This window comes from Sceloporus occidentalis, unplaced genomic scaffold, assembly GCF_023333645.1.
Source record: "Sceloporus occidentalis isolate IW3139 unplaced genomic scaffold, rSceOcc1.0.p SCAF_1, whole genome shotgun sequence".
Taxonomy (NCBI): Eukaryota; Metazoa; Chordata; class Lepidosauria; order Squamata; family Phrynosomatidae; genus Sceloporus; species Sceloporus occidentalis.
The window spans coordinates 233,619,649-233,646,578 of record NW_028316981.1 but is presented as its reverse complement, the minus strand read 5'-3'; the positions used below and the strand labels follow the sequence as shown (position 1 = coordinate 233,646,578).

The 26,930-nt window shown below is 43.3% G+C and overlaps 1 protein-coding gene across 2 annotated transcripts in view; it reads right to left on the bottom strand.

Moving 5' to 3' along the window:
* Positions 1-26,930, bottom strand: part of GLIS3 (GLIS family zinc finger 3) — a 182,493-nt gene that overhangs the window by 126,875 nt on the left and 28,688 nt on the right. For both annotated transcript variants that reach the window (XM_089511795.1, XM_089511805.1), the window contains exons 2-3: positions 7,048-7,255; positions 4,277-5,390 (exon numbers count right to left, since the gene is read on the bottom strand). In XM_089511795.1, the coding sequence (XP_089367921.1) occupies positions 4,277-5,390; positions 7,048-7,255 (1,322 nt within the window). The remainder of the gene's footprint in view (positions 1-4,276; positions 5,391-7,047; positions 7,256-26,930) is intronic.

Genomic DNA, 26,930 nt, shown 5'->3' with positions numbered 1-26,930 from the left:
TAATTAAATAGTGACTGTTTCGGCTATTTAAGCTGTAGCTTAATTACACAGGTACAGAAGCCTAAAAATAGCTTGATTTTTTTTTCATCTGGGTACTTTTTAAGGGCCCAAGTAGATCTAACTTTAGTTCTTGTGGTCAGCAATGATGTTTACTATAATTTATGTACAATGTGTTTCCACTCATTCATGTTACCATTTTCACTGGTGCTGCAGAAAGGAGTAAGGAGGCAAAGAGAGGAGAGTCAATTCTTCCTGACATGATGGGGGGGGGGGGGGGGCTAATAATGAAGCACCACATCAGTGGAACTTGCAGCACCCTTACTGCCTATTAACTTTTTTAAAAACAGCAAACAGTCAAACCCCTACGTTTACTAACTACATGGCTAAAGTAACATCTGTTTTAGCCCAAAGATGCTGCCTTGGCAAATTATATATTGCACCCTTAGCATTTCCTCTATGTCAAAAATAGTCAATTCTTTGAAGAAAAATTGCCTTTGTGTATCAACAAGAACTTCTAAATAAGAAGTAATTCCTAAAGTGTTTTCATATACAAAGGTTCCTCCTGAAGTAAACAAATGATCACAATGCTTCTTTTCTGATTTCCTAGGAACTGACATAAGCATTCCATTTTGTTAAAAATGAAAGTCAACATTATGCATGAAGCATTATGTAGAATAAGGCAGATTAATGAAAAATAATTAAAATTTCTTTCCATATAATAGATACCATTCCTCTTTCCTTAATCTAGACCAGTTAGAGTCCAGGTTATGATACTAATTCAGCTAAAGTAGGTTGTGCCATAAGCCCTTTTCAACCATCCAGAACTAGGGATAATGAATAGAGGAGGCAAAAGGAGAAATCAAGTTCCTTCTCTCCACCTACAAACATTTTTTAGAAGAACATCTGAAGCAGCCTTCTCACTGCAGTAGCTTAAGACATGTCATAGCACTCCAGACTGATGGCCATAGTAGCTGGGGCTGATGGCAGGAGATATCTAAAATATCCGGAAGGCACCTGATTGGGAAACACTTACCTAAATAAAATTTCCACATGTACTTTTAGAGGTTCTCTACACAATAGTAGGATTGGCCTTCCAATTATGTGTAATGAGATGGCTGTCTTGGCCCGACTTAAATGGGCCTTTGCACCGCCCCGTCACTGCTAGGGGTTGGCCGAGGATGTAGCGCCCATACTGGCCTCACCCCTAGCACGTGACGGGAGCGTCAAAATGGCGGCGCCCTGTACACACGGGCGCCGCCATTTTGATGCAATGGACGCATAGCACCTGCACGCCCGGCACCTTTGTGATGCCGCAAGTGCGCCATTGGCGCCTTGTGGTGTCACAAAGTCACCACAAGAAGAACCCGCTTTTTGTGGGTTCTTTTTGTTCCGCGATGGAGCAGCGCAGTTTGTCTGCTGCGGCTCCCTCATGGAGCAAACCAGGGCAGCGGGAGACCACCCTTTTTGCGCAGCCTGTATCCTGCCTTAGTGACCCAACACCAAATTTAGTGCCCTCCTTGTGAGATAGAACTGCTCCTCCTCTACAAAACTTTCTAAACCAAGCTATCTCTAAATGGCTGCCTCTGAGATGTACTCAGAATTAGGCACTGTAGACAGATTGGTCTGAAAAATAATCTACTCTGTAGTATACGCATTAGGCAATTTTTTACATTACTCTGCATACAAGGTCTGAAGATATCTCAGAGCCAAACTTTTAGGAAGTAGCTGGCTATATGAAGAATCACACTTGCTATTTGTCGCATATTCTCCAACATTTCAAAAATAAAACCTGGGACACATTTGGCCAAGCAACATCAGAATGTGATCAAGATGGCAAAATTTATTAGTGAGGAAGGATATATATAGTAGGAGAGGGTGCTACAGTTTGCTCTTGCCTAAGTCAGATTTTAAGGTTTGTATAGACTTTTTAATACACTTTAACTTTTATTGCATAATTATTTTAACTTTTAAAATTGTTTAACTGTTTCTTAAATTTTATATTTATACATTGTTAATGCTTTTGTATTGTTTTTACATTGTATTGTTTTAAACTTGCTGTTCACCATCTTGAGTCCCTATATTGGGAGAAAGATGGGATGTAAGTAAATAAAAGCAATAGTAGTATGACTAGACATTCATGTCAAGGGGAAACCTTTACCTTTTACCTTTTAAGTAGTAGTAGTAGTAGTAATCTACTGAAAAGGTCAAGATTCTGCTCCCTCTTCTCCTTGCCCCTGTGCTGAGTTATCTAAGTGTGAATTAATTTTGAACTTTGAACTCAGTTTGCAGCAACTGAAGTAAGCTGAGGATAAACAGGGATGGTGGGAGGAGGGATAGCAACTGCGGCATTTTAAAAGCAGCTGAAAAATATGAAAGTGGATTAATCAAGGTTGTCCTTGTCAAATTGGGGCAGATGGAAGGTATGTTTCTTCTGAACAACACCATTCAACACAAAAATCTTTTAAATCTTTGGTGTCAGGAGTAGCAACAGCACAACGAGGGCAGCACTTTACTTCCCATTTCAGGTGGTAGGACAGTTTGCTCCCCTCCCCAGATGTTTAGGGCACCTGCAAAAAACAACAACCATGTCTCCCATCCATGTGTTTTGTACATCCAGCACACCAACATGCACATAGCCAGGTTCCCTATAAATATTCTCATGGAAGTGTGCAGGTTGGGAGCAGAAATTACTGCCATGACGCTACCCTCCTTCCACATGAATTATTTTGAATACCTGAAGAGGGCTTTTGTTCTGCTGAACTCAATGGATCACGTTAACCTTGACTAACGTAACCCTTCCTTTCAACAGAGCTGAGAAACAACGTCAGCTGGATTGGAGCCAATGTACAAGCTACTGCTAAATGTAAATCAACATGCCTGCAATTATATATTAGCATATTTCATTGCTTTATTTCAGCTGTCTGGGTCATTGATTCAGAGCTTAAAGACCCTGGCTGAGAAGCATGGCATTATATATATAAGGGCCATGAACCAGAAGTGTTCATTTAAAACTTAATCTCTGCTAATACACAAAAGCCTTTAAGTATTTTAAATACTTTCCCTTCATTTAATAGATACGCTTTGTGTGTGCTGCCTTATGTTTCACTTTTTGTTGAAGGTTTGCCAGCTACAGTATTTATGTATTTATGTGCATACAGAAGGGTTTCTCTTCCTTAGGGTTATCTTCTGTTTTTTAAACACAGCATAGCAAACACACTTCATCAGTAGGCTGTGACATGCTCTTCTCCCTCCACACCCCAAAGTAAATGAAAGAGCAATCCTGTACTTGAGTTCTGCCAGGATGGAAACTGGCAGAAGTTACACTATGCTAGCAGAACATGAAATGCATAGCTGGAGTGAAGTATAACCCAGATCCGTAGGGGGAACCCCTGGTAGGCAGGTGAAATAACTACAGTGGAACTGACACAATACAGTTGAGGCCAGATACATCAATCTGTACAAGTGAACTGTGGCAAGAGGGGAGAGACGAGAAGGAGTTGCAGCAGTGATGCTCTGGAGCAGTGGTTCCCAAACCTTTGTCCTCTAGATTTTTTGGACCACAAAGGGGGAAGTGGGGTATAGAGTAAGGTCCAAAACACACTGCAGAAATAATCCAGTTTGAGATCACTTTAACTGCCCTGGCTCAGTGCTAGGGAATCCTGGGAATTATAGTTTATTGTGGCCCCAGAGCTTTCTTCAGAGAAGGCTCAATGTCTCACAAAATTACAGTCCCCAGAATTCCCTAGCACTGAGCCCTGGCAGTTAAAGCAATCTCAAACTGGATTACTTCTGCAGTGTGTTTTGGACCATAGTTAACAAAGCTTCCACTTGGTTTCTAACAGCAACTCTAAAGAAGTGCTGGCTCACAACACATGTTTCTGTCTAGTGTAACCTAATACCTTTTCCTGGGCAAGATTAGTTAATATTTGTGGAGTAACATATTTAGAGATTGTAGCCTCGGGGCCTTGTATTAAATATAAGTAAAACAGGAACATTTCAAACAAAAACAAAAGCAAAAACACTGCATTTACTGTGTGATTTGGGGACTGAGCCAAAGCAACTAAGATAAGCAGCAGATGAAATCTTTTATTCTAACTTTCCTGAAGTAAGTACAGTTATTACATACCCTTCCGCACATATGGAAAGACCATTAATTTGCTCATTTTCATTTATTAATATATACAAATTTTCCATCCTCCCTCCCCAAACAAAAGGTTAGCACAGTGTTATATGTTACTTCCCTTGATCTTTTGTATAGAATAACAGTCACACTTACCGTGCATTTGTTTGGCTTCTCTCCCGAATGCACTCTCATGTGAATCAGAAGTTTGTAACGAGCATTAAATGGCTTGTATCTTCGAATGCACCCAGCCCAGAAACAAGTGAAATCTTCTCCTTTCCTCTGGTCTATATGAATTTTCTCTATATGCCGTACAAGTTCCTCTTGCTGATCATAGGTAGCACTGCAGTCTATCCAGCGACAACAGTGTTTCCCATTAAAATCATCCAGTTCACCATCCTCATCTAAGAGAGAACCTTGGATGGATGGTGGCAAGGAAAGCTGGTGGGAATTGTTTATGAGATCATGCTGATGTGCATGGTATGGAGGTGGTGGACCATGTGGCAGAGGAAGAACAGGAGTAACCAATGGAGAAGCAGAGGACATGTCATTGGTATTTCCAGAAAAACCATCAATATGTCCACTCTTTAATATACTCACAGACTGGCTGTCTAGAAGAGACATACCTTGTTGAACCACCATGTTGTTTGTGACTGCTGGCTGCAAGATGTTTTGTTCCAACTGTTGCATGCGCTGGAATTCAGTACTTCCATTTTCACTGTACCCTGGGAGGTTGACACTGCCATTAGCCACTAGAAGTCTTTTTTGAGGATTTGGAACAGAACACGTCTGGGGAATACAACTTCCTCTTATTCCCAAGAAATGCCCATAGACCTCAGGTTGAGGGGAGAGGGTTGATGGAGAGGTCCTTGAACTGTTTATATAAGCAACAAGAGAAGTAGGAGATGTACGGATAATTGTATTGAAGTCAATCCCAATGCCATCAGACAAAGGGGACAGGGAGAGGGCCCTCTTTTTGGCTGAATGAGACCTCACTGAAGAATGGTGAGGGCTAGAATAAGGTGAGTGATTGTTCTCCACACCAAACAAGTAAGCTGGTAATGAGCTAGAAATGTTGTTGGACGTGGACATCCCGGATGTGATGCTTGTTACATCACCCAACTCACTGCTGTTTTGGGAGCCTGGGTTGGAAGGAAGGGAAGGGAAAATCCTGTAACCATGAAACCACTCTTGTTTGACACTTTGTATTGATTGGCTTTCTGAAAGGCTTAAGGTTGTGGATGCCAAAGATTCCCGTGACATCAGGGATCTGCAGTAAAGACAAGCAAGAATGCAGTTTTAGCACCTTAAAGTCTAGCTCTTGGTAAGTATATTAAGCATCTGGCTTACTGACACACTCAGATCTCGGCCACCAACACTTGATAATTAAAATCTACTTTCTAAATGTTAGCATTTGGCTTTTAATATTTAAATTTTATGCGCTGAGTTATTATATACATGGACGCAAATATTATTGGGTGGAATCCAGCACTCCACTAGTGTAAGAACACCCACAGAAGGAAAACTGCCCTTTAATTTCACTGCAGCTCCCAGTATATACACCTTGAGCCTCTTCTGGCAATTACAAAACCCACAGAAAAAGGCAAGAATGTGGGGCAGGCATCTGAAGCAGCAATGGATAATTATAAGAAACCAGGAAGCTTGTTTTCAATCTGGATAGCTACCCACTCACTATAAGACACAATCCATTAATAAGATAGTCAATGTATATCAACGTTCACTTAAAAGTTTTCATAACATATTACAGTGGGCCCTTGTTATACGCTGGGGTTTGGTTCCAAGATCCCCCGTGTATAACAAAATCCGTGTATGCTCAAGTCCCACTACATATAATGACATAGCAAAATGGTGTCCCTTATAAAAATGGAAAATCAAGGTAAATTTATACTTTTTTGGAACATTTTCAAACTGTGTATGCTTGAATCCGTGTATAAAAAATCCGTGTATAAGAAGGGCCAACTGTAATGTTATTACCATTAATAACTCCTGCATACTGGAGTAATCTTAAAGGAGACATGTTGAATATCAGCATTTATAAATCATGCATGTCCTACAAAGGTAAAGGTTTCCCCTTGACATGAATGTCTCGTCATAACCAACTGTAGGGTGCGGTGCCCATCTCCATTACTAAGCCAAAGAGCCAGCATTGTCTGAAGACAACTCCAGTCATCATGTGGCCAGGATGACTGCACTGAACGCTGTTAACTTCCCACTGAAGTGGTACCTATTTATCTACTTGCATTTTTACATGCTTTTGAACTGCTAGGTTGAGAGAAGCTGGGACGAGTGACAGGAGCTCACCCCATCGTGCAGCACTCCGGCCTCAAAGTGCCAACTTTCCAATCTTTTGATCGTCAGAACAGACGCCTTAACCACTAAGCCACCACATCCCTATGGAACTAAGAAAGATGTCTCAATGACAGTATTTGGATTTTCGTTGAGTTCTGAACTATGGTTTCTACTCTAAACTACCTATAGGATGATGGACCATTTTAAAAGGGTAGAAATCACACAGCTTAAGAGCAAATAGTAGCCCCTGAAGGTCCCAAGGACTTTTGTCCCTTCCAGCCCTGTATCAAACTCTGAATTTAAATATATATACACACACACTCTTTTCCAGCAAAAAACAAACCTCCAGAAGGCCATTTTGCTTATGAACGTGATTTTGTTTCTCCCCTACCCAAAAGCAGAAAGAAAAAGAATCTAAATGTGATTGAAAATGACTTTTGTGTGCCCAAAATATCATTTCCTGTCACCACCAGGCATGTCCAGTGTGGCCTGCCAAAGATCCAGAAGATCCAAACATGGTTCTCCAATCCCTGATGGATTCCCACTTCTTTCTAAAGTGAATGATGCAAAAGTCTGCTCTAGCATGCAAACTAAACAGAAGAAATGTAATTCAAGACCTTGTATCAGATGGAGGTATATTTAGGTTTGCAGCATTCATAGCTCTCTGTAAGCTAGGACTGATTTGGTTGCATGCTGAAGAGACCTGTTGCACATCAGGAGACAGCGGTCCCAGTCTCTGAACCATCATTGGACTGCTGGTGACTATTAAGTTCTTGCAGCTGCTTTTTCCAATGGACTTGCACCGAGGACCACAGGCAACAGCCCCTAAAAACAGAGGAATCTGTTAAATCTTTCAGTCATGTTTTTCATATGTGCACATAGTTTCACAGAATTATTTATTACTTTATCAAAGTTCTCGGGACAGTTTATGAACTAGTTAACCCACACCATTTCTTGGTACGTTGAGAAAAAACTTTGAAGTTATTTACACCTTGTTTCATTATAGTTACTGTACTCTGAGAGAGAGGGAGAGGGAGAGAATGAGAGAAAAAGAGAAAACATGTGAAAGGAACTGTGAATCAAAAATAGAAAGCGAAGAGGTTGATTTTAAAATGGAGAACAATGCAGAATGAATTGGAATACCTATTTGATTTAGCAAGTTCAATACTTTAACAATACATTAATTAAATAATACTTTTTGATCAGTTTTGCAGATCTCATTTCTACTTTCATTCTACCTAAAAGGATTTGCTTTTGAGAAAGGCTTGGAGTTACAAATCCAAATACTGAAATTTTAAATGATTTATTTATACAGAGTTCATGAGTTTAACATTCATGTAACTTAAAAATTAATGAAATGAATATTTACAATATGAGTAACAATATAAAGACTAAAAATGTCCCCCTCCAGTTTATGGTTCTGAGAACAATGTAAGTTCTATATATTTTAAACAGATATTTTGCAGTTATAGAAACAATTGCTATATGCTCTTTTAATGTCATATTTGCCCATAAACTACAGGAAATTCATGAATTCAACAAGAAATTCAACAGTGGACAAAACAGTAATTTCAGATATCATGGATGAAACACACAAGTCATGCTATAAAGCTTGCATATATGCATGACAAACACACACAAGCATGGAAGACTTGATGTTTTTGATCATAAGAAAAACAGACCATTACAATTTCAATACGGGTGTTTAATGTTAAATTACAAAGCAAAAGGTATCCCATCCTCTGTACTCACACTAAAAGCATTACAGTCTATCAGTGTAGTTTTATTGCAGTAATTTGTGGGAAATAATTTATCAAAGTGCAAAATGTAATGCAGTACAAAACTAGAGAATAGCAATTATTTCCCTAGTAAACTGGTTTAATACTTTATAATTTTCTGACAGGTAAAGATTCTAGGCAAATACTTTAAAACCCCTCTTAGTGGACAACAATTCTGAAATACTATGGTGACACCAATGGACCATTAAAATTAGTCTTTGTAGAGATTGTGCATTTATGGAAAACTAATTTGATAACACAATACTAAATATAAACATCATCCATGAAAATACTCCCCCAGTACTACCGTGTCTGAACAATATCAAGGCACATGTGTGTAGCCACCATACTTTTCTACTGCAGGAAACATCTGGACATAACCCAGAATATTTTGGGGCAGTGATTCTCAGTCTTTGGCCCTTACGATGTTTCGTCTCCCAGGGTACCTGACCATTATGTCTCATGGTGTCTGAGGCTTCTGAGAGTCCAGAATCAGAGACTGAGAACCAGTATCAGAAGTCAGAGGAAGCACCCCCTTCTCTTAAAACCCACTTTGACAGCTAAAATGATCCACCAGAGCCCTGCCCTAGTTTCCGATGTAGTTCTCACTGCCTCTTTGATGGAATCGCCTCCTTGAAGAAATTCATCAAGATAATTTCCTTTAGACCCTTAGGCTAAATCTGTACTGCAGAATTAATGCAGTTTGACACAGCTTTAACTGCCATGGCTCAATGCTGTGGTATTCTGGGATCTGTAGCTTTGTGAGATATTTAGTCTTCTCTGTCAGAAAGTGCCAGTGCCACAACAATATCAAATCCCAGGATTCCACAGCATGTAGCCACAGCAGTTTAAATCAGTGTCAAACTGCATTATTTTTGCAGCACACAGTCAACCTTAGTACAAGTGGAGATTTTTTGCTGATTTACAATGGTAGTTTTTATGCTGCTGTTTTCACTTTGAATGCCATGGTGCCTTTAATCCTTATTAATGAGGCCAATCTTAATATTTATCTTCTCTTTTACTGTATACTGAATAGGTAATAGGGAACTAACAAATCAGAAGGGTAGTATGGGCTGTGAAGTCGAAGGCTTTCATGGCCGGCATCCATAGATTTTTGTGGGTTTTTTAGACTATGTGGCCATGTTCTAGAAGTGTTTATTCCTGATGTTTCGCCAGCATCTATGGCTGCCATCTTCAGAAATTCTCTGAAGATGCCAGCCACAGATGCTGGCGAAATGTCAGGAATAAACTCTTCTAGAACATGGCCACATAGCCCGGAAAACCCACAAAAAACTGTAGTATGGGCTCATTTCAACTTACATTTAAACCAATTTGCGATTGGCCTTCACTCCATGTTGGTAAATTGATTCCAAAAGGTCCATTGCTCCCACTATGAAAGTGGATCTTTTAATTGTCCCCTTGTAATTGCTTCATTTTTGGCATGATTGCCATCCCCACAAGTTTGTGCTGCTTTAAAATGCATGTCAGTCATCAGTGATGTAAGTAGCAATCCGCGCAGCCCGACTTGGGAACTATATATATAATGGATAGACTATTCGATCCATTATTTTTACAACTACTTGCCTCACTGATTTTAAGTACAGTGGGTCCTTGCCTTATGCGGGGATCCGTTCCAGACCCCCCCGCGTAAGGCTAATTACACGTATGCGCAGGAGCGCACGGGGCACCACGGGCGTGTGCCCCATTCATTTGAATGGGACACGCCACCCCGCACGCTCCCTGCGGCTTGAGCACGTACACTCAAGTCTGCGTAAAGCGATGAATCAAATCTTCTATCAGTTTTATTTTTTTTAGAAAAAATCATACACCCATAGGTCACATGAGAAGCACAAAGGCAGCGCTGGGGGGGGGGGGGGGGAATGGAGGATCTACCAAAACCTGAGGAGGGATGATAAATACTCCTCTGCCATTAGTCCCTCTCCTCCAGAGTGATGCGATTCAGATACGTCGTTCCCACTTGTTAAACACACTTCAGAATCAATTCTTTTCAAAATAATCACCAAAGAACTAGTGTCGGGAAAGAGCAGGTTTTTTGCGTTTGCCTCAATTGCTTCATCGCGATTGAAACCGATCACAGTGGCATGGGAACTGGTTTCAAATGGGAACGATGGTCATATAACCTGATCAGCAATTCACTTTAAATCATAGTGGGAATAAAGCCTATATATTGTTATTGTTTCTCAACAAACATAATGCATAAACTGTGCAACAAACTGGTTGTAAAAACATGAGAGAATCTGAATGATTATAAGAGAGAAAAGTGAGATAATAAAGAAACGTTTTCCCCCTTTAACCATCTCTCTTGTACCTAGAACAATGCAAGACAGAAAGTATACCCAGGGGCTGTAGAGACAGCCCCAAAGGGGCGGCCTCCAACCACTCTTTTTACAGCCAGATTGGGACCGTGGCAACCGCACACCGCAGACCCAATCTGGCCTTTCCAGGGTGCGAAAAGGAGCTGCAGAAAGGGTGCGATAACCATGGCGCCGCAGCTTTACGGCGCTCCTTTGGCACTGCGTCGTACTGACGCAGTGCCAGAGGAGCACTGTGATGCTATGTCCCATGCAGTGCGGTGCACAGCATCACGCCACGCTTGGGATGGTTCCAGGGTGTGCGTCGTGTAGACGCTACCCTCAACTCTGCCCCCAAGCCAGCCTTTAAGGCCCATGTACACAGGCCCCAGTAGCTCAAAACTGAAATATGCCAGGAAAATCAGAAGGTGGCTGTGTATTTTTAAGCAAGCTGCACTATTAAAGCTAAATAATAAAGCCTTTACATTTTAGAACCCCCCAAAAGGCATGCTCCAAACCAATTAAATCATTCATCAGTCAGATGATGAAACAAATTAACAAAGGACATTTACTGTCAACAGAAGCACATTCCTGTTGGATATTGTATCTCAGTTTTGAAAACTTTAAAATAAGACTCCAAGGCTTTTTAAAAGAAAGAAACGTATAGTTTAGCTATCAAAACTTGTTGGGAGTTTTAAAACAAAAAGCAAATAGCCTTGAAAAGAACAGTCACTTTGTCTGGTGAAATATCTCAGAATCTTGGCAAATACACATAGAGGCTTTCCTGTTTCCTGCATAACAAAACAGTGCCACTTACATGTTATCTATCACTGTTAAATAAAAGCAACATTCATTTAACCTGAATTTCAAACATTTAGCAAATGACAGTGAGGTTATCAGGTTTCTTTTCAGGGTGGTGACAACATCACACTGTCTAACTGTTCAAACAGAACATTTGAAACCATGTAATTAGACAGCTTGTACCTGATTAAACATGAGCTCATCAGGAGTTAAATGCCAAAATGTCAGACATATTAGCAGTCAGGGAACCTTTAATACAGACACATAATACCTTCACTTTTCATACGCAATCTAGCAACCCCTCCAGCCCAGGGTATTTAAAATACGTAATATATAAACAGTCATATATTCAGAAAGAATTAAAGAAGAACTATGTATTTGTAGAAGTGGAACCATTTGAGAACTAATCCGCTTCTATACAATTGTTTCATCCATTTAAAAAACACCAGTCTCACGTTATCTTACACATATTTTACAAACACAACTATGTAAGAGGCAAGAACCTAACATTATAGATCAATTTAGTGCTAGAATTTCAATGTTATGAATATACAGGGTCATACATGAGTTAAGAGCCTTTTAAACTTAAATGGCTATATGGAATGCAACCGTATCAAGGGACACCAAAAACTGTGGATGGTCAAGTCACTCTTTAAAATTCAATTTTAAATGAGGTTAGGCAGCCAGGCAGAGAAGCAGTCTCAGGCTTGGTCAGGGAGCTCTGGGCACCAAGCACACATTCTTTTTGCTTCTGCTGCAGTTTGGCTCAGAAGGGGCAGCTGGTGTGCTCCCAGGAAGCAGGAAGAATGTAGGCATGGTGTTCCTGCTTGCCTCCCTGTCCCACTTGGCTGATTTGAACCTATCCTGGAATGATTATAAGAGAGAAAAGTGAACCTATCCCAGGAAGGGGGGCTTTGGTTTGTGGTGTCTGATTTGAACCTATCCCAGGAAGTGGGGCCTTGGTTTGAAATGCTGCATGTCTCAGGAGCTGCAGCTTGGTTTGCAATGCTGCATGTCTCTTTTAAATCTATCCTGGGCACTGGGGCTTTGGTTTGCAATGCTGCAGGAACACTATGCCTGGATTCTTCCTGCTTCCTGGGAGCACGCCAGTTGTTCCAAGCCAAACTGCAGAAGAAGCAGAAAGAATGTGTTCATAATGACTGGGCCTTCCTGCCCCAGCCTCCCTTCCTGCCATGAGACTGCTTCTCAGTCTGGCTGCCTTAATCTCAGGCATTTTAAAAAAATCTTTCTTCATTTTAATCCACAGATGCTGAAATCCATGGAAAGCAAATCCGTGGATACCGAGGGTCCACAGTATACTGTATCAGATTTAAAACTAGGGTAAAGTCATACTACATCAGGAGTGAGAATCATGATGCCCTCCAGATGTTGTTGGACTGCAAGGAATTAGGAATGAGGAATGGTGGGAGCTGCAGTCCAATAACCCCAGCAGTACATCAATGGTCAAGGCTAATATTGGAATAATGTACTGTTATGCTTTCCCAGGCTGGTGCCCATTAGAGGGTTTGGGCTACAACACTTCTCAACCGCAACCAGTATGGTAAATGGATGAAGGCTGTCTGGAGATGCATCTACACCGTAGCAATAATGCAGTTTGACACCACTTTAAGTGCTGTAGCTCCCTATGAAAACCTGGGATTTGTAGTTTTACAAGGCCTCTAGCCTTCTCTGCCAAAGACTGCTGGTGCCTAAGAAAACTACAAATCCCAGCGTTCTGTAGAAGTCATGGCAGTTAAAGTGGTGTCTAACTGCATTATTTCTACAGTGTAGATGCACTCTGGGGGAACGTAAATCATAGGCGCATTACAGACCGCCCAAAAGGGGCAGTCTGCCGCCGCCTTCATTTGCAGCGCGGAGGAGCCCCAGCGTCCAAACTGCGAGGCTCCTCCGCACTGCAAATAAGAAGCGCCAAAAAGGCGCTTCTCTTTGCGGCATGGATATGATGCCGCGAGGCACCAATGGCACACTCACAGCATCATATGCGCGTGCGACGTGCAGATGCAGCACGTCTGCTACGTAAACATGGCGCCCCCCGTGTGGAATGGTCACCGCCATTTTGTACGGACTCGGTCCGTATTAGGGTTAGGGGCATCCGGAAGTGACGCCCCTTTCCAATCCTAATACGGACCCAGTCCGTACTTTATGCCTGTTTGTAACGGGCCACAAAGCCATCCAAGGTCATTTTTTATCCTAATTACAAAATGGTGTCCCCTCCTCACTGGTCCCATGTACAGAAACTGACTGGACTGGCAGTTGTACCTTACCTCAGCACTGGAAATGGGATAAGATCCCCTACTGCAACTGAGGGTAGCAGGCTAATTTAGGAAGTACAGGCCAGGAAAAAGGCCAGGGATCACAGGAGGAATAGTTAAGTGGCTTCTACTGTTCCCTCAGTTTCTGCTGCCTGAAATGTGGGTATAACTAAAAAGTGATAATTACATTGCAAAGAGAATAGTTATTCCTCATTCAGCTTTACTTGTACTATGATGTAGTTATATCTCTGGTACTGGGAGGAAAGGAATTAATTATGAGTGAATAGTTATGTATAAGTAGTTAACAATTACTTCCAATCACTGGTCTTTGTGACAATGAAGGGTAAAGGGCAGGGATAGTGCCTCACCCTGGCAACGGCTTCCTTATCAGAACAACACACCAGCTGGAGTCTTGTCATTGGAGGGCTGGCAGGATACTGAAAGTTTGTGTGGCAAAAGTGTAAAAACACTTAGCACTACATAATCAAGCATGTTTAGACAGAGTGGTAGTAATAATAAAGTTAAATATTTGGAGTGACTCAGATTGTCTCTCCTTTTGCTAACCTGTTCTGACCCCTATGTAATATAAACTTGCATTTATGGGCCCAACACCTGCTGGTAGGTTCTCCCATGTCAGACATGCTTATGCTGAGGAAACAGACTAAGGAGCTCTACAGTCTGCCATGAATTCCTAGCCAGACTGGAGCCGCAGCAATCTCACGGCATGGCCCTGATCCAGCCTTTCGAGGGTGCAAAAAGGAGCCGCAAAAAGTGGCTCCTTTCTGCACACTCAAAAGAGTGGCATAGCTGCCGCAGCACAGCTATATGGTGCTCCTTTGGTGCTGTGTCATCTGGATGCAGTACCAGAGATGTGCCATGTCGCTGCACACCATGTGCTGCGGCGTGTGGCATCATGGCATCCTAGGGTGGAGTCAGGTCATGTGTCACCTGAATGCGACACCCTGACTCTGCCCTCAGGCCGGACTTTCAGGCCTTTCTGTAAAGGGCCTAAATATACCAAATAGCTGCTGGACAGCAGCAGTGGTGAAAGATCTCTTGAAGACAAAGCAGTGGCATCATAGCTAACACTTGTTAGTATTGCACATAACAAGACAATGGTAAGGCAATCCTGAAGCCTTCTACCTTGAAGACCTTATGATAACACCATCAAAACTGAAAGAAGGGATAGTCTCTGAAGATGAGACTCCTAGGTCAGTAGGCACTCAACAAGCTACTGGAGACAAGCAGAGGACAAGTACAAGTAGCACTGTACTAATGACACAACTGGACTAAGGTCAAAAGGATGTTCAGCTATTGACATACTCAAGAAAGGAGATGAAAGTCCAAAGCTACACAGTACATATTATAGGAACATGGAATGTGAGAAGGATGGATCAGGGGAACCTAATGTTGATACGCCAACTGTGCCCCCACCTGGACAAAAAGATTTTGAAACAGTGGTACATGCACTGGTAATGTCTCGTCTAGATTTCTGTAATGCGCTCTACATGGGGCTACCTCTGTACCATGTTTGGAAGCTTCAAGTGGTTGAAAATGCGGCAGCCAGACTGGTCACTGGAACATCTAGATCAGACCACATAACACCTGTGTTGAAATCTCTTCACTGGCTGCTGATCAGCTTCCGGGTGCAGTATAAACTGTTGGTTATTACCTTCAAAGCCGTACATGGCTTGGGCCCGAGTTACTTGAAGAAACGCCTCTCCCTACACAATGTACCCCGCACTTTCACAACACTTGGGAAGAAATTATTAGAGTATCTAAAAGTAGAGCAGAATCAAAGATTGTAGGCAAAAATGGCCTAGGATCAAAAAATGAAACCGAAGAGTGACTGACTGAATTTTATGAAACAATCTATTTGTCTATTGAAAACACATTTTTCAGACAACTAAAGAGGTAGCTGCACACAAGGGCATCACCTGACAACTAATACATAAATCAGATAAATTACATACAGTGGAACCTTGCCTTACGAGGGGGATCTGTTCCGAAACACACGCACCCCACGTAAGGTGAATTCCATCTATGCTCAAGCCCCATTATAGTGAATGGGCTCGTGCACGCGGCGGCATGGTGCATGCATGCAGCGGTCACATGCACCATTGAGAGTATTGCAGTGTGGCTTCCGCATTAACCGGAAGCTGCATATAGCGTGCTCACATATGGAGTGGGCACGCCGTAATTGGAATCAGAAAACAGAAAAGCCCTGCTGTCTATGCAAAAACAAGACCAGGAGCAGATTGTGGCACAGAGCTGTTTCAGAGCTGTATTCATGAGGTGTTGTGAGTGGTAAATAGTGAATAGCTGAGCCACTGCTATGGAGGAGACAAATCCCCTCTGTGTTTTACCACAAACACACCACAGCTGTTCCAAACTGAACCAGGGTCCAGCTAGTTGAATAGGCCGAACTAGAGTCCGGGACCAGCAAAGTACCCATTCAACTCAGACAAGCAGCAAAAGGAGTAGAAGTACATTTTAGAGATGTAGCCTTGTAAATTGCAAGGTTGTGACACTTCCTTTCAGCCTTGTTGCCCTGTCATAAACAAGCTTAGAGAAGATGAGGTCATGCTGGCTGGAGGATGGTAGAAATTTTATAAAGCAGCTTTTCCAAGGTGGGACATAACATTTTGAAATTATTACATCACCTTAGTGGAATCTAGGATTTCTGTGCTATAATTAGATTTATTCTAGATGTGGAAATAGCGATGTAGATGTCATCAACACACAAAATGTGCATGTCAAATTAAATATTATTTTCTCATACAACTTTGCAGGCATCTTGGGGATTCATTTAGTGTTTCTATATATGTATTCAGCATAAAATTAATGGGACTAGCTTCCAGATACTTATTACCAGGACTGCAATCTAAGTTGGCTAAGATCTTTCTTGTTGATCTTTTTTCAAATAATGGATCACATTTTTAATCTTTCCTCAAACAGATCTTCAAATAATTTGCTATATAATATTATGTTATCTCAACCATATCAGAGCTGTTCAGGTGCCACTCTTAAGACATTGACAAGAAGGTACTGTCTGAAACTACAAAATGGAGTCACTGCAAATAAGATAAGGATTTTATTTCAAACTGATACCCTATACATAAATCAAAACTGTATTCATCAAGAATTAAGCATTAATAATTAACAAATGCAAACAGCAAAATACTTTACGGAAATGTTTTAATCTACCCAGTTCCTCATTCCTCAGCCTGCCTATTTTGTTGTTTCTACTCTTTGGTTAGTTAATATCTAAGCCTCCATCATCTCTGACACGCAACTGAATTCCACAACGATCTTCAAAGAATGTGGCTTCTAAAGAGATTTGTATTTTCTTTACTGCTGCAGCTTACAAAATTTGTTTTATACAGCGAATATATTCCCCCTCAATGGCTTTTTATATCTCACACTAAGGTTTTGTTTGAAAAAAAATATTAAAACTGCCTTTTTGAGCAAAACCTCAAGATGTTAAACATTCCTTCGTGCATCCTGTGAAGGAAGACTCTCATAAAGTATGTCACTCATCAAGTGGAAAGGTTGGGATAGATTTGGGCATGGATTATAAATGCTGTTTTAAATTACTAAATTACAACTGGGGGACTGTGGAAGAGGTAGTACAAAAAGTATCTCTTCTCAGCTTTGCATGACTTAGGGGGAGCACAATGGTCCAAGCCAAAAGCTTCATATGAAGCCTGGCCTTCTTCCTTGACATGTTTGTTTTCTCTGTTTCTCTCTGGCTGCATTCTTCTATTCTGCTTCTGGGAGGCTATTTAAAATGTCCCATTGTGCCACCTGGTGCGACCGTGGTGGTGGCAAATCACTGACATCAGAATGGGGCACCCAGCCATGTGATCGAGGCTGGGTATCTTGTTCTGACCTTAGGAGTAAGCGACTTGCCACTGCTGCTATGCTAGGCAGCAGAGATGGACCCATTCAGCATTGGAATGGAGGGCCTGAGGTAACAGGGGGAAGTTGAAGCAGCTCCAGGGGCAGGATACTCCAGGCCGCCCACAGACTATCCTGCCCAGTACAGACAGGACCTAGCATTCAGGTTCTCATCCAGAAATCTCAAGACCTGGGACAATTCTGGCCTGGTAGCTTTAAATACCGGTACAGTTACAGTACAATTCTCAGAACCTGAGAGGCTCATGGCAGGAGCTTTGAGTCCCACTTAATAACAAGAGGAGCAGGAGACAAAAACAGTAGCTAAAACCAGATTAACTTTTTATGATGACCAATAAAGATTCCTAAGGGATATAAATCTGTGATTCACTTCCTCTGGTCACTCATATATTGGGCACAGAGTTTGATCACCCGTTTGATCTTGGAAAGGAAGGAGCTTATATTATTAATTTACTTTTTGTTATGGGAAATGGTATGCTCCTTAGTGCATCATCTCTTGCAACTGTGGCTTCCCTTGCATTTTGCTTTCCAAAGCATCCATAGTAAATTATCCAGTATTAATTTCCATGGTCTGCTTGCAACTCAGTGCCATGAGGTAATCAAGCATACGCTCTCAGCAATGTCTGCGAGAAACTGACAAAGCAGTACAAAGAACAATGTCTCTCTTCAAGTGGAACTAGGGTAAGAAATTATCCAGCACTGACCAGCGCAAACAATACTCCGCAGGTAATTAACTTGGCTGGTTTAAAGCAGACAGCAATGAGATCACCTCCTTCTATGGAAATACTATTTAGTTGCTGAGTATGGGCAAATGAAAACATTGAGGTTTCTAAGGACTGAAACAGGAATGCCTAATAAAATATCTAGGTAAAAACTGGAGAGGAGGAAAAAAGAAACTCTGCACATTAGAACTCAAAGCAGACTTTACTTCATCATATGCTTGAATATCTATTTCCTTTTCTGCATTTTACTTGCCTCAGCAAGTAAATGGAACCTGTTTCCTCAAAAATTGTTTTGTGTTTTAAGTCTTATTTTGTATAAGGAAGAAGTTATTGGCTAACTATACTTACTAGCTAATATTTAACATGAGCAGTGGGAATGTTGTGCTTTTCTCTTTTTTAACACTGATTTTATTTCTCTAGTTCTAACCTTTTAAGAATAGAACGTAATTAATCAAGCAAGTTATATATGTATTCAGATTGAAAGGATATCTTCCTCTTTATAAACTAATACAAAGTATACATTGGACTTTAAAAAACACAAGCAAAACAAAAGCAAGTCTGCAGTCCTGTGATCTTAGGAACATCATCATCACCATCACTGTTGAATTCATTTATATCCTGCCTTTCTCCCAATAAAGGGACTCAAGGTGCCTAATAATATATTTAAAAACAATGCAGATGAAAACTACATTAATAAAAGTATAAATATAAGAGTTGTTTTAAAAACTTATTTAAGTTAAACAATTTATAAAGTTAAAACACTAAACATTAAACACATTAAAAATCCATTAAAAGGCCATATACAAACCTTGAAATCATCACTGCACAGAATTAAAATCCAATCCTAATCAGTTTCTAATATCCTGATGCTGGACTTGCTGCTGGAAAGAGTGCAAGGACAAAAGACGGCTGCCCGTATCGCCGGGCAAGCCGATTTGCCGACGCGGCGGCAAAGAACTACAGGCCCCAGAGTGCTCTGGGGCCTGCCCCGGCTCCCTATTGGTGCGCGGGGCGGAAGGGGCAGTCCTTCCTCCCCGCGACGCTCTGGGAGCCGGGCTCTGTGGTTGGAGCTCCCGGTCCTCCAGGGCAACCCATTGGCCGGGTTGCCTTGGAGGAGGAGCTCCGTAGCCACACGTTGGAGGGGCGGGGCTTAGGCCTATTTCAGGCCGCGTTGTCGGCCCTGTCCCTCAGTTGGCGCTTGGCTCTGCACGGTGCAGAGCCAAGATAGGAAGGGAGGAAGACCGGGAATCTTCCTCCCAGGCCTGGCCTCCCTTCCTTTGGAGCCAGCCAGGGCCGGGGTAAGTGGGGCGGTGTGGTGGGGGGCAGTTGTCTTCCCCCCATCCCCGTTCTACTGGGGCTTTTCTGCCCCGGTCCGCGGCTCCACAGCCAACGGACCCGCGGGGGTCCATGCGGCCCTGTTTAGGGCCTTGCCAGAGGGCGCGGCAGCCATTTTGCCTCCTTTTTAGGAGGCCTTTGGGGTGCGCCCGCCATCCTGTTTCCCTGAGCGGGAAAATTTGGTGCGCCCGCCATTTTGTTTTGGCAGGAAGACGCCATTTTGTTTTGGCGGGAAGCCTCCAGTATGCAAGTCACATCTATTAGCCTCATGTGAGGTTTTATTGTGGGCTCCTTTTCATGAACCTGGTATATTTGTCCATTAGTTTGCCTTTTATCATGCCTCCCAAGAAGTCCAACAAGAGTGGGGGCCAGAGCTCTGGAGCTGCACAGCAGCTCAGACTTTCGGTTGCTCCCAGTGAGATTCCAGGTCCTAGAGACATCTCTCCCAGTTCTGGCAGTGAGATAGACGAAGGGCTTTCGCTTGCTGCTGGTCAGTCTGATAGTACCTTGCCATTGCCAGCTGGGGCCTTTGGGCTGACTGAGGACTCTTTGGCTGATCTGTTCGGATCCATTGCAAAACTCATCCAGAAAGCTACTACATCTGGTCAACCCGGTCCTTCAGCATCTGCTGCACCCGAGCCTCGAGCGTCCGATCGACAACTCCCCAGATCGTCGGTTCCAGTTTCGACATCTTCTGGTGGTCAAGGCTCCAGTTCTGCAGCTCCTGCATCTCGTCATCGAAATCGGTGGGGGTTAAGTTCCTCCAGCTCGTCGGGCTCGAGTTCGTCGTCGACTTCATCGGCTGAGCGTCGAAAGGAGAAGAAAAGAAAACGCAAGGCCAAGAGGAGACGTCGCAGAGCGCGCCGCGAGGGAGTTCTTCAGCCTGCCGCAGGAGGTCGAGATCTTCGTGGGGTGCCTGTTGGGAGGGATGGTTTTTGGGTGGAACATGCCTTGGTTCCAGGTCTGCCTACGTGGGCCATCAAGAAAAGGGCTTGGCGCCCGGGCCTTCAAGGTGTGTGGATGGATCCGCTTGCGGCGGATTTTCCTGTTTGTTCGCCAGGTGAGCGTCCACCTGGTGCTCATCTATCCAAGAAGGTGCGCAAAAACATCTTAAGGGGTTGCTACGTTGATGTTTTTACCCTGCTGCAGCCTAAAGGAAGTGATGCGGTTGCTGTCACTTCAGCTAAGAAGAGCAAGCGTGAGCCACAGGTGGTTCCGGTTGAGCCCACTTTTTCCAATTGGTTGGAAGGTTTTGCCATCTTTAAGGCTGTGGTTTCTATGGCCTTCCCTGAACGTGCTTGGCATTTGGACAGCCATTGTTTAAATGTTTTGCGGGCAAGGGACTTATCGGGAGATGCAGCTGCCATCGCTTACGATGCGGCCTTTCGGCAACATGCATCCCAGAATTCCAGGGAGCGTTGGGATTTGCTCCATCACGAAATTTGGTTGTTGGAGGTTGGCACACCTGCTGCCCTCAAGGAACAACAGAAGGGACTTGTCAAGAAGGACTCTAAATTCTTACCATGTTGGGACTTTAATTCTGGTCATTGTGCTCGTATCCAATGTAATTTTGAACATAGTTGCACTGGCTGTAGAGGGGCTCATCCTAGATCTTCCTGTTTTCGTCCGGCTCAAACAAATCAGACTTTTCGTGGAGGGCGCACTGCTCCTGCCACCATTGGCAAGCGTGCTGGTGACGGGGGCCTAGTTGCTGGTTCCTTGGGGCCGTAATTAACCAATTTTCCCTGCTTTTATAAAACTATATTGGCTTTGGTCTGATTCCTGGTGCTCCTTCACCTGGGGCTTGTAGCATTCCCCAACCTTTAGCTGCCTCAGCTGGGCTTCAGTTTCCCTTCCAGATTCAGGCTCTAGTCCCAGATTTTGTTAATTTCTAGCCCAGCTGTGTGTCTGGCCTATTTTGTTTTTTCCTCCTCTTCACTTCTTCCTTTGGTTTTCTATTTGGCTTGAGGGGTGTTATGGGTCAGTTTCATAAAAAATTTTGTCCATTTGGAGCTGTTTCATTCTTTCTAGCAGCCTATTTGGGCTGAGTTCCTCAGTAACAGGTTCGTCCCCCCCCCCCCCCCTTGTTCAATTGGTTATGGTAGTTTGAGCCATGCAAAAATTTGATTCAAGGAATTAGGAATATGGTCTATTATGTGTTATGTTTTATCGGTAATTTCTTTCACAGCTCTCAGTTTGTCCAGAAGGGGTGTTTCTATGTTGCCTTTTATAGCCTTTTGGGGGTTTGTTGTTATGGCTATGTGCTGAGTTCCTTTCCACCTTGATACCTGCCATTCATCATGCTTTATATTTTCTTTGTTATTTCATAATTCTGCATTGCTGCTGTGTCTGGCTCGAGAATCACAGGTGTGGTTTGTGCTTTTGTTGGTTTTACACTATATATTTGCTCCTAATATTTTTGGTCAATTAGATGATGTTCTTTCATTTACAGGCCAAGGTTCTAGTGACCATGGTGCTCCTGTCTAAGAAAAATAAGGGGCTATGGGATGGTTGGAGCTTAGGCTTCGGCCAAGGTTGCCAGGTGTTCTATATGTTTTATTTGACATCCATTGTCTATCCCCCCCCTTTTTTCCTGTTGTTATTGCATCAGTTATGAATCTGTTCTACATCCGGTGGTCTTCTTTGAGGGCTCTTGTGGGGGAGAGCTGGTGGTTGGGTCCAAGAGCGATGTGCCGGGGGGCTGTGGTGCCTATGGCATTTGCTCATGTAACATGGTGTTACTTTACCTTTATGGTCCAAGTGCAACCTTCGGTCTGGGTCTGGCAGTATGGTTCATTTGCTTTGTGGTTCAATTATTTCTAGGCTGCTCAGGCTTTTCCAATTTGTTAGGTTTGGCCTGGGGTTGTTCATTTGTGTTCATGTCTATTTACTGCAATAATATGCTATTTGATTACACTGTTTGTTTTGTCCGTTGTTGTTCTGGGCTCTCACCTGGGGACAGCCAGGCCCCCCCCCCCCCCCCATTTGTTGCTGTTGTCGATTTGCTGCTGCCTGCAGGATTGCCTTCACAGCACGTTGCCTCTCGTTGGGAAGAATTGGCCTATGCTGGTTGTTCTTCTGCACTTGGACCTATGCAATGAATGTTAGCATCGCTCTTGGCAGGGTTGGCGGTAGGCCTGCTCGCAGGCCTTTTGTGGCGGCAGCATAGGCCAGGATCTGCACGGTGTGATACCAGGGATAGGGAGCTCTGGTTTGGGAGTCACAAGGTACCCGGGGGCGAATAGGGCAGGCTTATGGCCATTGCGGGGGCCATACGTGGGAGCGCCTCCCGGTGACTAGGGGCTTAGTGAATATGTGAACGCATGACATGGTTTGCGGTCAAGGTTGTGTTCCTTAGCCCCTAGGTCATCCCATGCGCCTGGTGGGTGCCAGGTTTTGAATCAGACAACATCGGGTTGTTCGATTCCGCAGATCCTGACCTCATGCTTTGTGCCAACCCTTACCAATTGCTTGCTAATAAAGTTGTGGCCTTTCTTCCAATATGTTGTTGTGTGGTTATTTGCTGGAGCCTCTGAGGCAAAAGACGGCTGCCCGTATCGCCGGGCAAGCCGATTTGCCGACGCGGCGGCAAAGAACTACAGGCCCCAGAGTGCTCTGGGGCCTGCCCCGGCTCCCTATTGGTGCGCGGGGCGGAAGGGGCAGTCCTTCCTCCCCGCGACGCTCTGGGAGCCGGGCTCTGTGGTTGGAGCTCCCGGTCCTCCAGGGCAACCCATTGGCCGGGTTGCCTTGGAGGAGGAGCTCCGTAGCCACACGTTGGAGGGGCGGGGCTTAGGCCTATTTCAGGCCGCGTTGTCGGCCCTGTCCCTCAGTTGGCGCTTGGCTCTGCACGGTGCAGAGCCAAGATAGGAAGGGAGGAAGACCGGGAATCTTCCCCACCCACCCACCGCTTTCTCGTGGGTTTTCCTTTTTCTGTCACAACTTTGGGCGGCAGCATAGGCCAGGATCTGCACGGTGTGATACCAGGGATAGGGAGCTCTGGTTTGGGAGTCACAAGGTACCCGGGGGCGAATAGGGCAGGCTTATGGCCATTGCGGGGGCCATACGTGGGAGCGCCTCCCGGTGACTAGGGGCTTAGTGAATATGTGAACGCATGACATGGTTTGCGGTCAAGGTTGTGTTCCTTAGCCCCTAGGTCATCCCATGCGCCTGGTGGGTGCCAGGTTTTGAATCAGACAACATCGGGTTGTTCGATTCCGCAGATCCTGACCTCATGCTTTGTGCCAACCCTTACCAATTGCTTGCTAATAAAGTTGTGGCCTTTCTTCCAATATGTTGTTGTGTGGTTATTTGCTGGAGCCTCTGAGGCAACAGGGCCATCCTGGCCTCTCTGGGGAGAGAGTTCCAAATCCTGGGAGTTTCCTGTGCCCTCTCCCTTGTTTCCACTAAATGAGCCAAGGAGAGCAGTGGGGCAGAGGAAGGGCCTCTCCAGATGATTGTAGAGCTCCAAGGGGCTCACATGTCCTGTTAGTGATAAAATGGATAGCCCTCTCCCCCAAGCACAGGGATATGGATGACTCTTGAGTCTTCAACCTTGGAGGGGGAAATACGGTCTCCAAGCCCTGTACAGTTAATGTGGATGTTTTCACTTTGGCTACTTTTCAAGATTGGAACTTCCATTCCTGCAGTGAGAAGGAAAAGGCATGTTGGCTATGTGGCAATAAGTGGATAGAGAGAGGAAAGAGCTGGGTAATGTCTGATTATCCAGGGGCCTTTAAACCCTATGAAATCGAAGGGGGCACCATAAGTCAACAAGCGTTTGAAGGTACACAGAGAAAGAGAGAGAACCTGGAGGGGTCTATTTAACAGTTAATTTTACAGGGTTTTCTTAGGCAAAGAATACTCATAGGTGGTTTTGCCAGTCCTGTCCTCTGACATACAGCCTATAACACCTAGTATTCATTGACAGTCTCCCAAGCAAGTAATAACCAGGGCAGACTTTGCTTAATACTAAAAGAAGAAACAAAGTGACTCAGGTCTCAAACAAATAGCCCAAAAGGCCCACCATCAGCCTGATCTGGAGGCCTGTTATACCTCTGAGGCTGTGCAGAGGGTGCGCCGGGACTGCCAAGCACAGCCCAAAACTGGAATCAAAAGGAGCAGTTTCTTACTGCTCCTTTTTGTGGCCTGTTTGGGACCACAGGAATGGGCATCCTCAGGGCCATAGCATCTAGTTGCCACGGTTCCATGGCAGTCCTGGGGTGATCAAAGCCCTATCTACTTCGCCCCTAGGATCAGTGCCATAGACTTAAAAATTTGCATCTAATAATTATATAAATTCAATATTATAATGGAGACTGGAGGAGAGGAAATTTTTATAGGAAAATAGTGTATGTTCAAATCCTTAGGGGGTGGCACAGACACTCAAAAACAACCAAGCTTTAAACAAATTAGAAAACAAGCAAAAACAAACCAAAGCCAAGGCATGGGAAATCTTGTTTCAAGAATGTGTGTATTTTTAGTAAATGTTCTAACTTATTTAAAAGTGAGGGGAAGTTATTTAGTAGTTTTGACCAACAACCTAAATGATGAATTACTGATAAATATTCTACAAAAAGAACATGTTGGCCTGTTATAAGATTTCACCTCCCACAATACCTCCCTAGAAATATCATCTACCTTAAATTGCACATCTCTGCTCTTCTTAAGATAAGGTATGCATTCTTCACATATCACATGAAATTCCTCCATTTTGTCATTAATCTTACAATACTAAAATGAAGTAATTATGGGTGCCAGCATTCCAGTGGGTCATAAGAAAATTTCCACATTGCAAAAAATAAAAAAAAATCATTTCTGGCTCAACCAAGTTTCCAATGTACTAAAGCACCATAGATAACAAAAGTAGCTTTAGTCCAGACAGTAATTTATAGTGAGTTGTGTGTTTGCATTCTATACAATTATTCAGCTTCATAATGTATCCGGTCAGTGTTTTGCATCCTTAGAATCCCAGCATTCATTTGCTTTTGCAAAAGAACATTTCTAGCCTTTAAAATGTTGCTGAGATATGCTAGAAAATATGTTGAGGATTGGGGGGAAGTGTATTCCATGCAACACACATTAAAGTTTGTAAGAGTAAGACATTTAGAGTTAAAGGGCTTTAAATTAGCTAAGATAAGGAGGAGTGGGTACATTATGCTGGGAGAATATAAATATTAAAAATCTGTGGTTCAATTATGGGCCAGTCTCCAAGTAGTGACCTACAAAGACGTATGTTACACTATGCATGGCAGAGGTTGTTTTTTTTACAATGTGCACTGCTGACAGCAATGTTGTGCATGTGAGACCACTGTGGATGCAGTAGTGCACTCAAGTATGCAGAGTAGCACGTAGATGTGCAACACCTAAATTACAATTGGGGGATTGTGGAAGAGGTAGTTTAAAAGGTAACTCTTCTCAGCTTTGGGTGAGATAGATGGATATAGTAGTTCAAGCCAGAAGCTTTATATGGATCCTGGCCTTGTTCCATAACAGGCTTGCTTTCTCAGTCTCTCTCTGACTGCATCCGCATTGTAGAAATAATGCAGTTTGACATGCCTTTAATTGCCATGGCTCAATGCTATGGAATCCTGGGAATTGTAGTTTGTTGTAGCACCAGAGCTCTCTGACAAAGAAGGCTAAATGTTTCATAAAATGGCAGTTCTCAGAATTCTATAGCTCTGAGCCACAGCAGTTAAAGTGGTGTCAGACTGGATTATTTGTACAGTGTGGATGCAGCTCTAATAACTGCTGATCCATTATAGAAGAACAGGGTAAATAACCAACACTTTCACACAATGGATAAGATCTTACATTGCCTCATCATCATATAAATATTCATAGCAGTTACTTTCTGTCACTAACAGGTCCAGGCAATGAATGGTAACTTGAACAAGCAATGGCATCCTTGGAGGCTTGATCTTACCATCAGGCTGAATGGGGCAGCAGCCACAGGCATCAGGTGCTGGGAGGTACAAGGCAGTGGCAAGGTTTTAGAGAACAGAGCTGTACCTGCCATGCAGTCTGTCCTATACCTCAAATGCTAGCCTGCTCCCTTATGCTGTAGAGGACAAGACTAGTGTGCGAAATAAGGGCTTTACCACACAAGTCCTGTTCTCATCGCAATCACCTTATCAGTGAAAATGGAATTATACCTGTTTGTATTCACCAAATCACTGCATCTTTTCACAAGCATGCAACTGCCACCACAGTGTTCTCTTCTTGACTCCCCCTAAATCCTGCCTCTCTGCCCTATGCTCTACACAGCATGCATTGTATGTTTTTTTAAATTAGATTTACAATTATTTTTGCACAATTCTGGAGCTCTGCTACTGAGAGTTAATTTGATTGTTTGTTTGATTGTT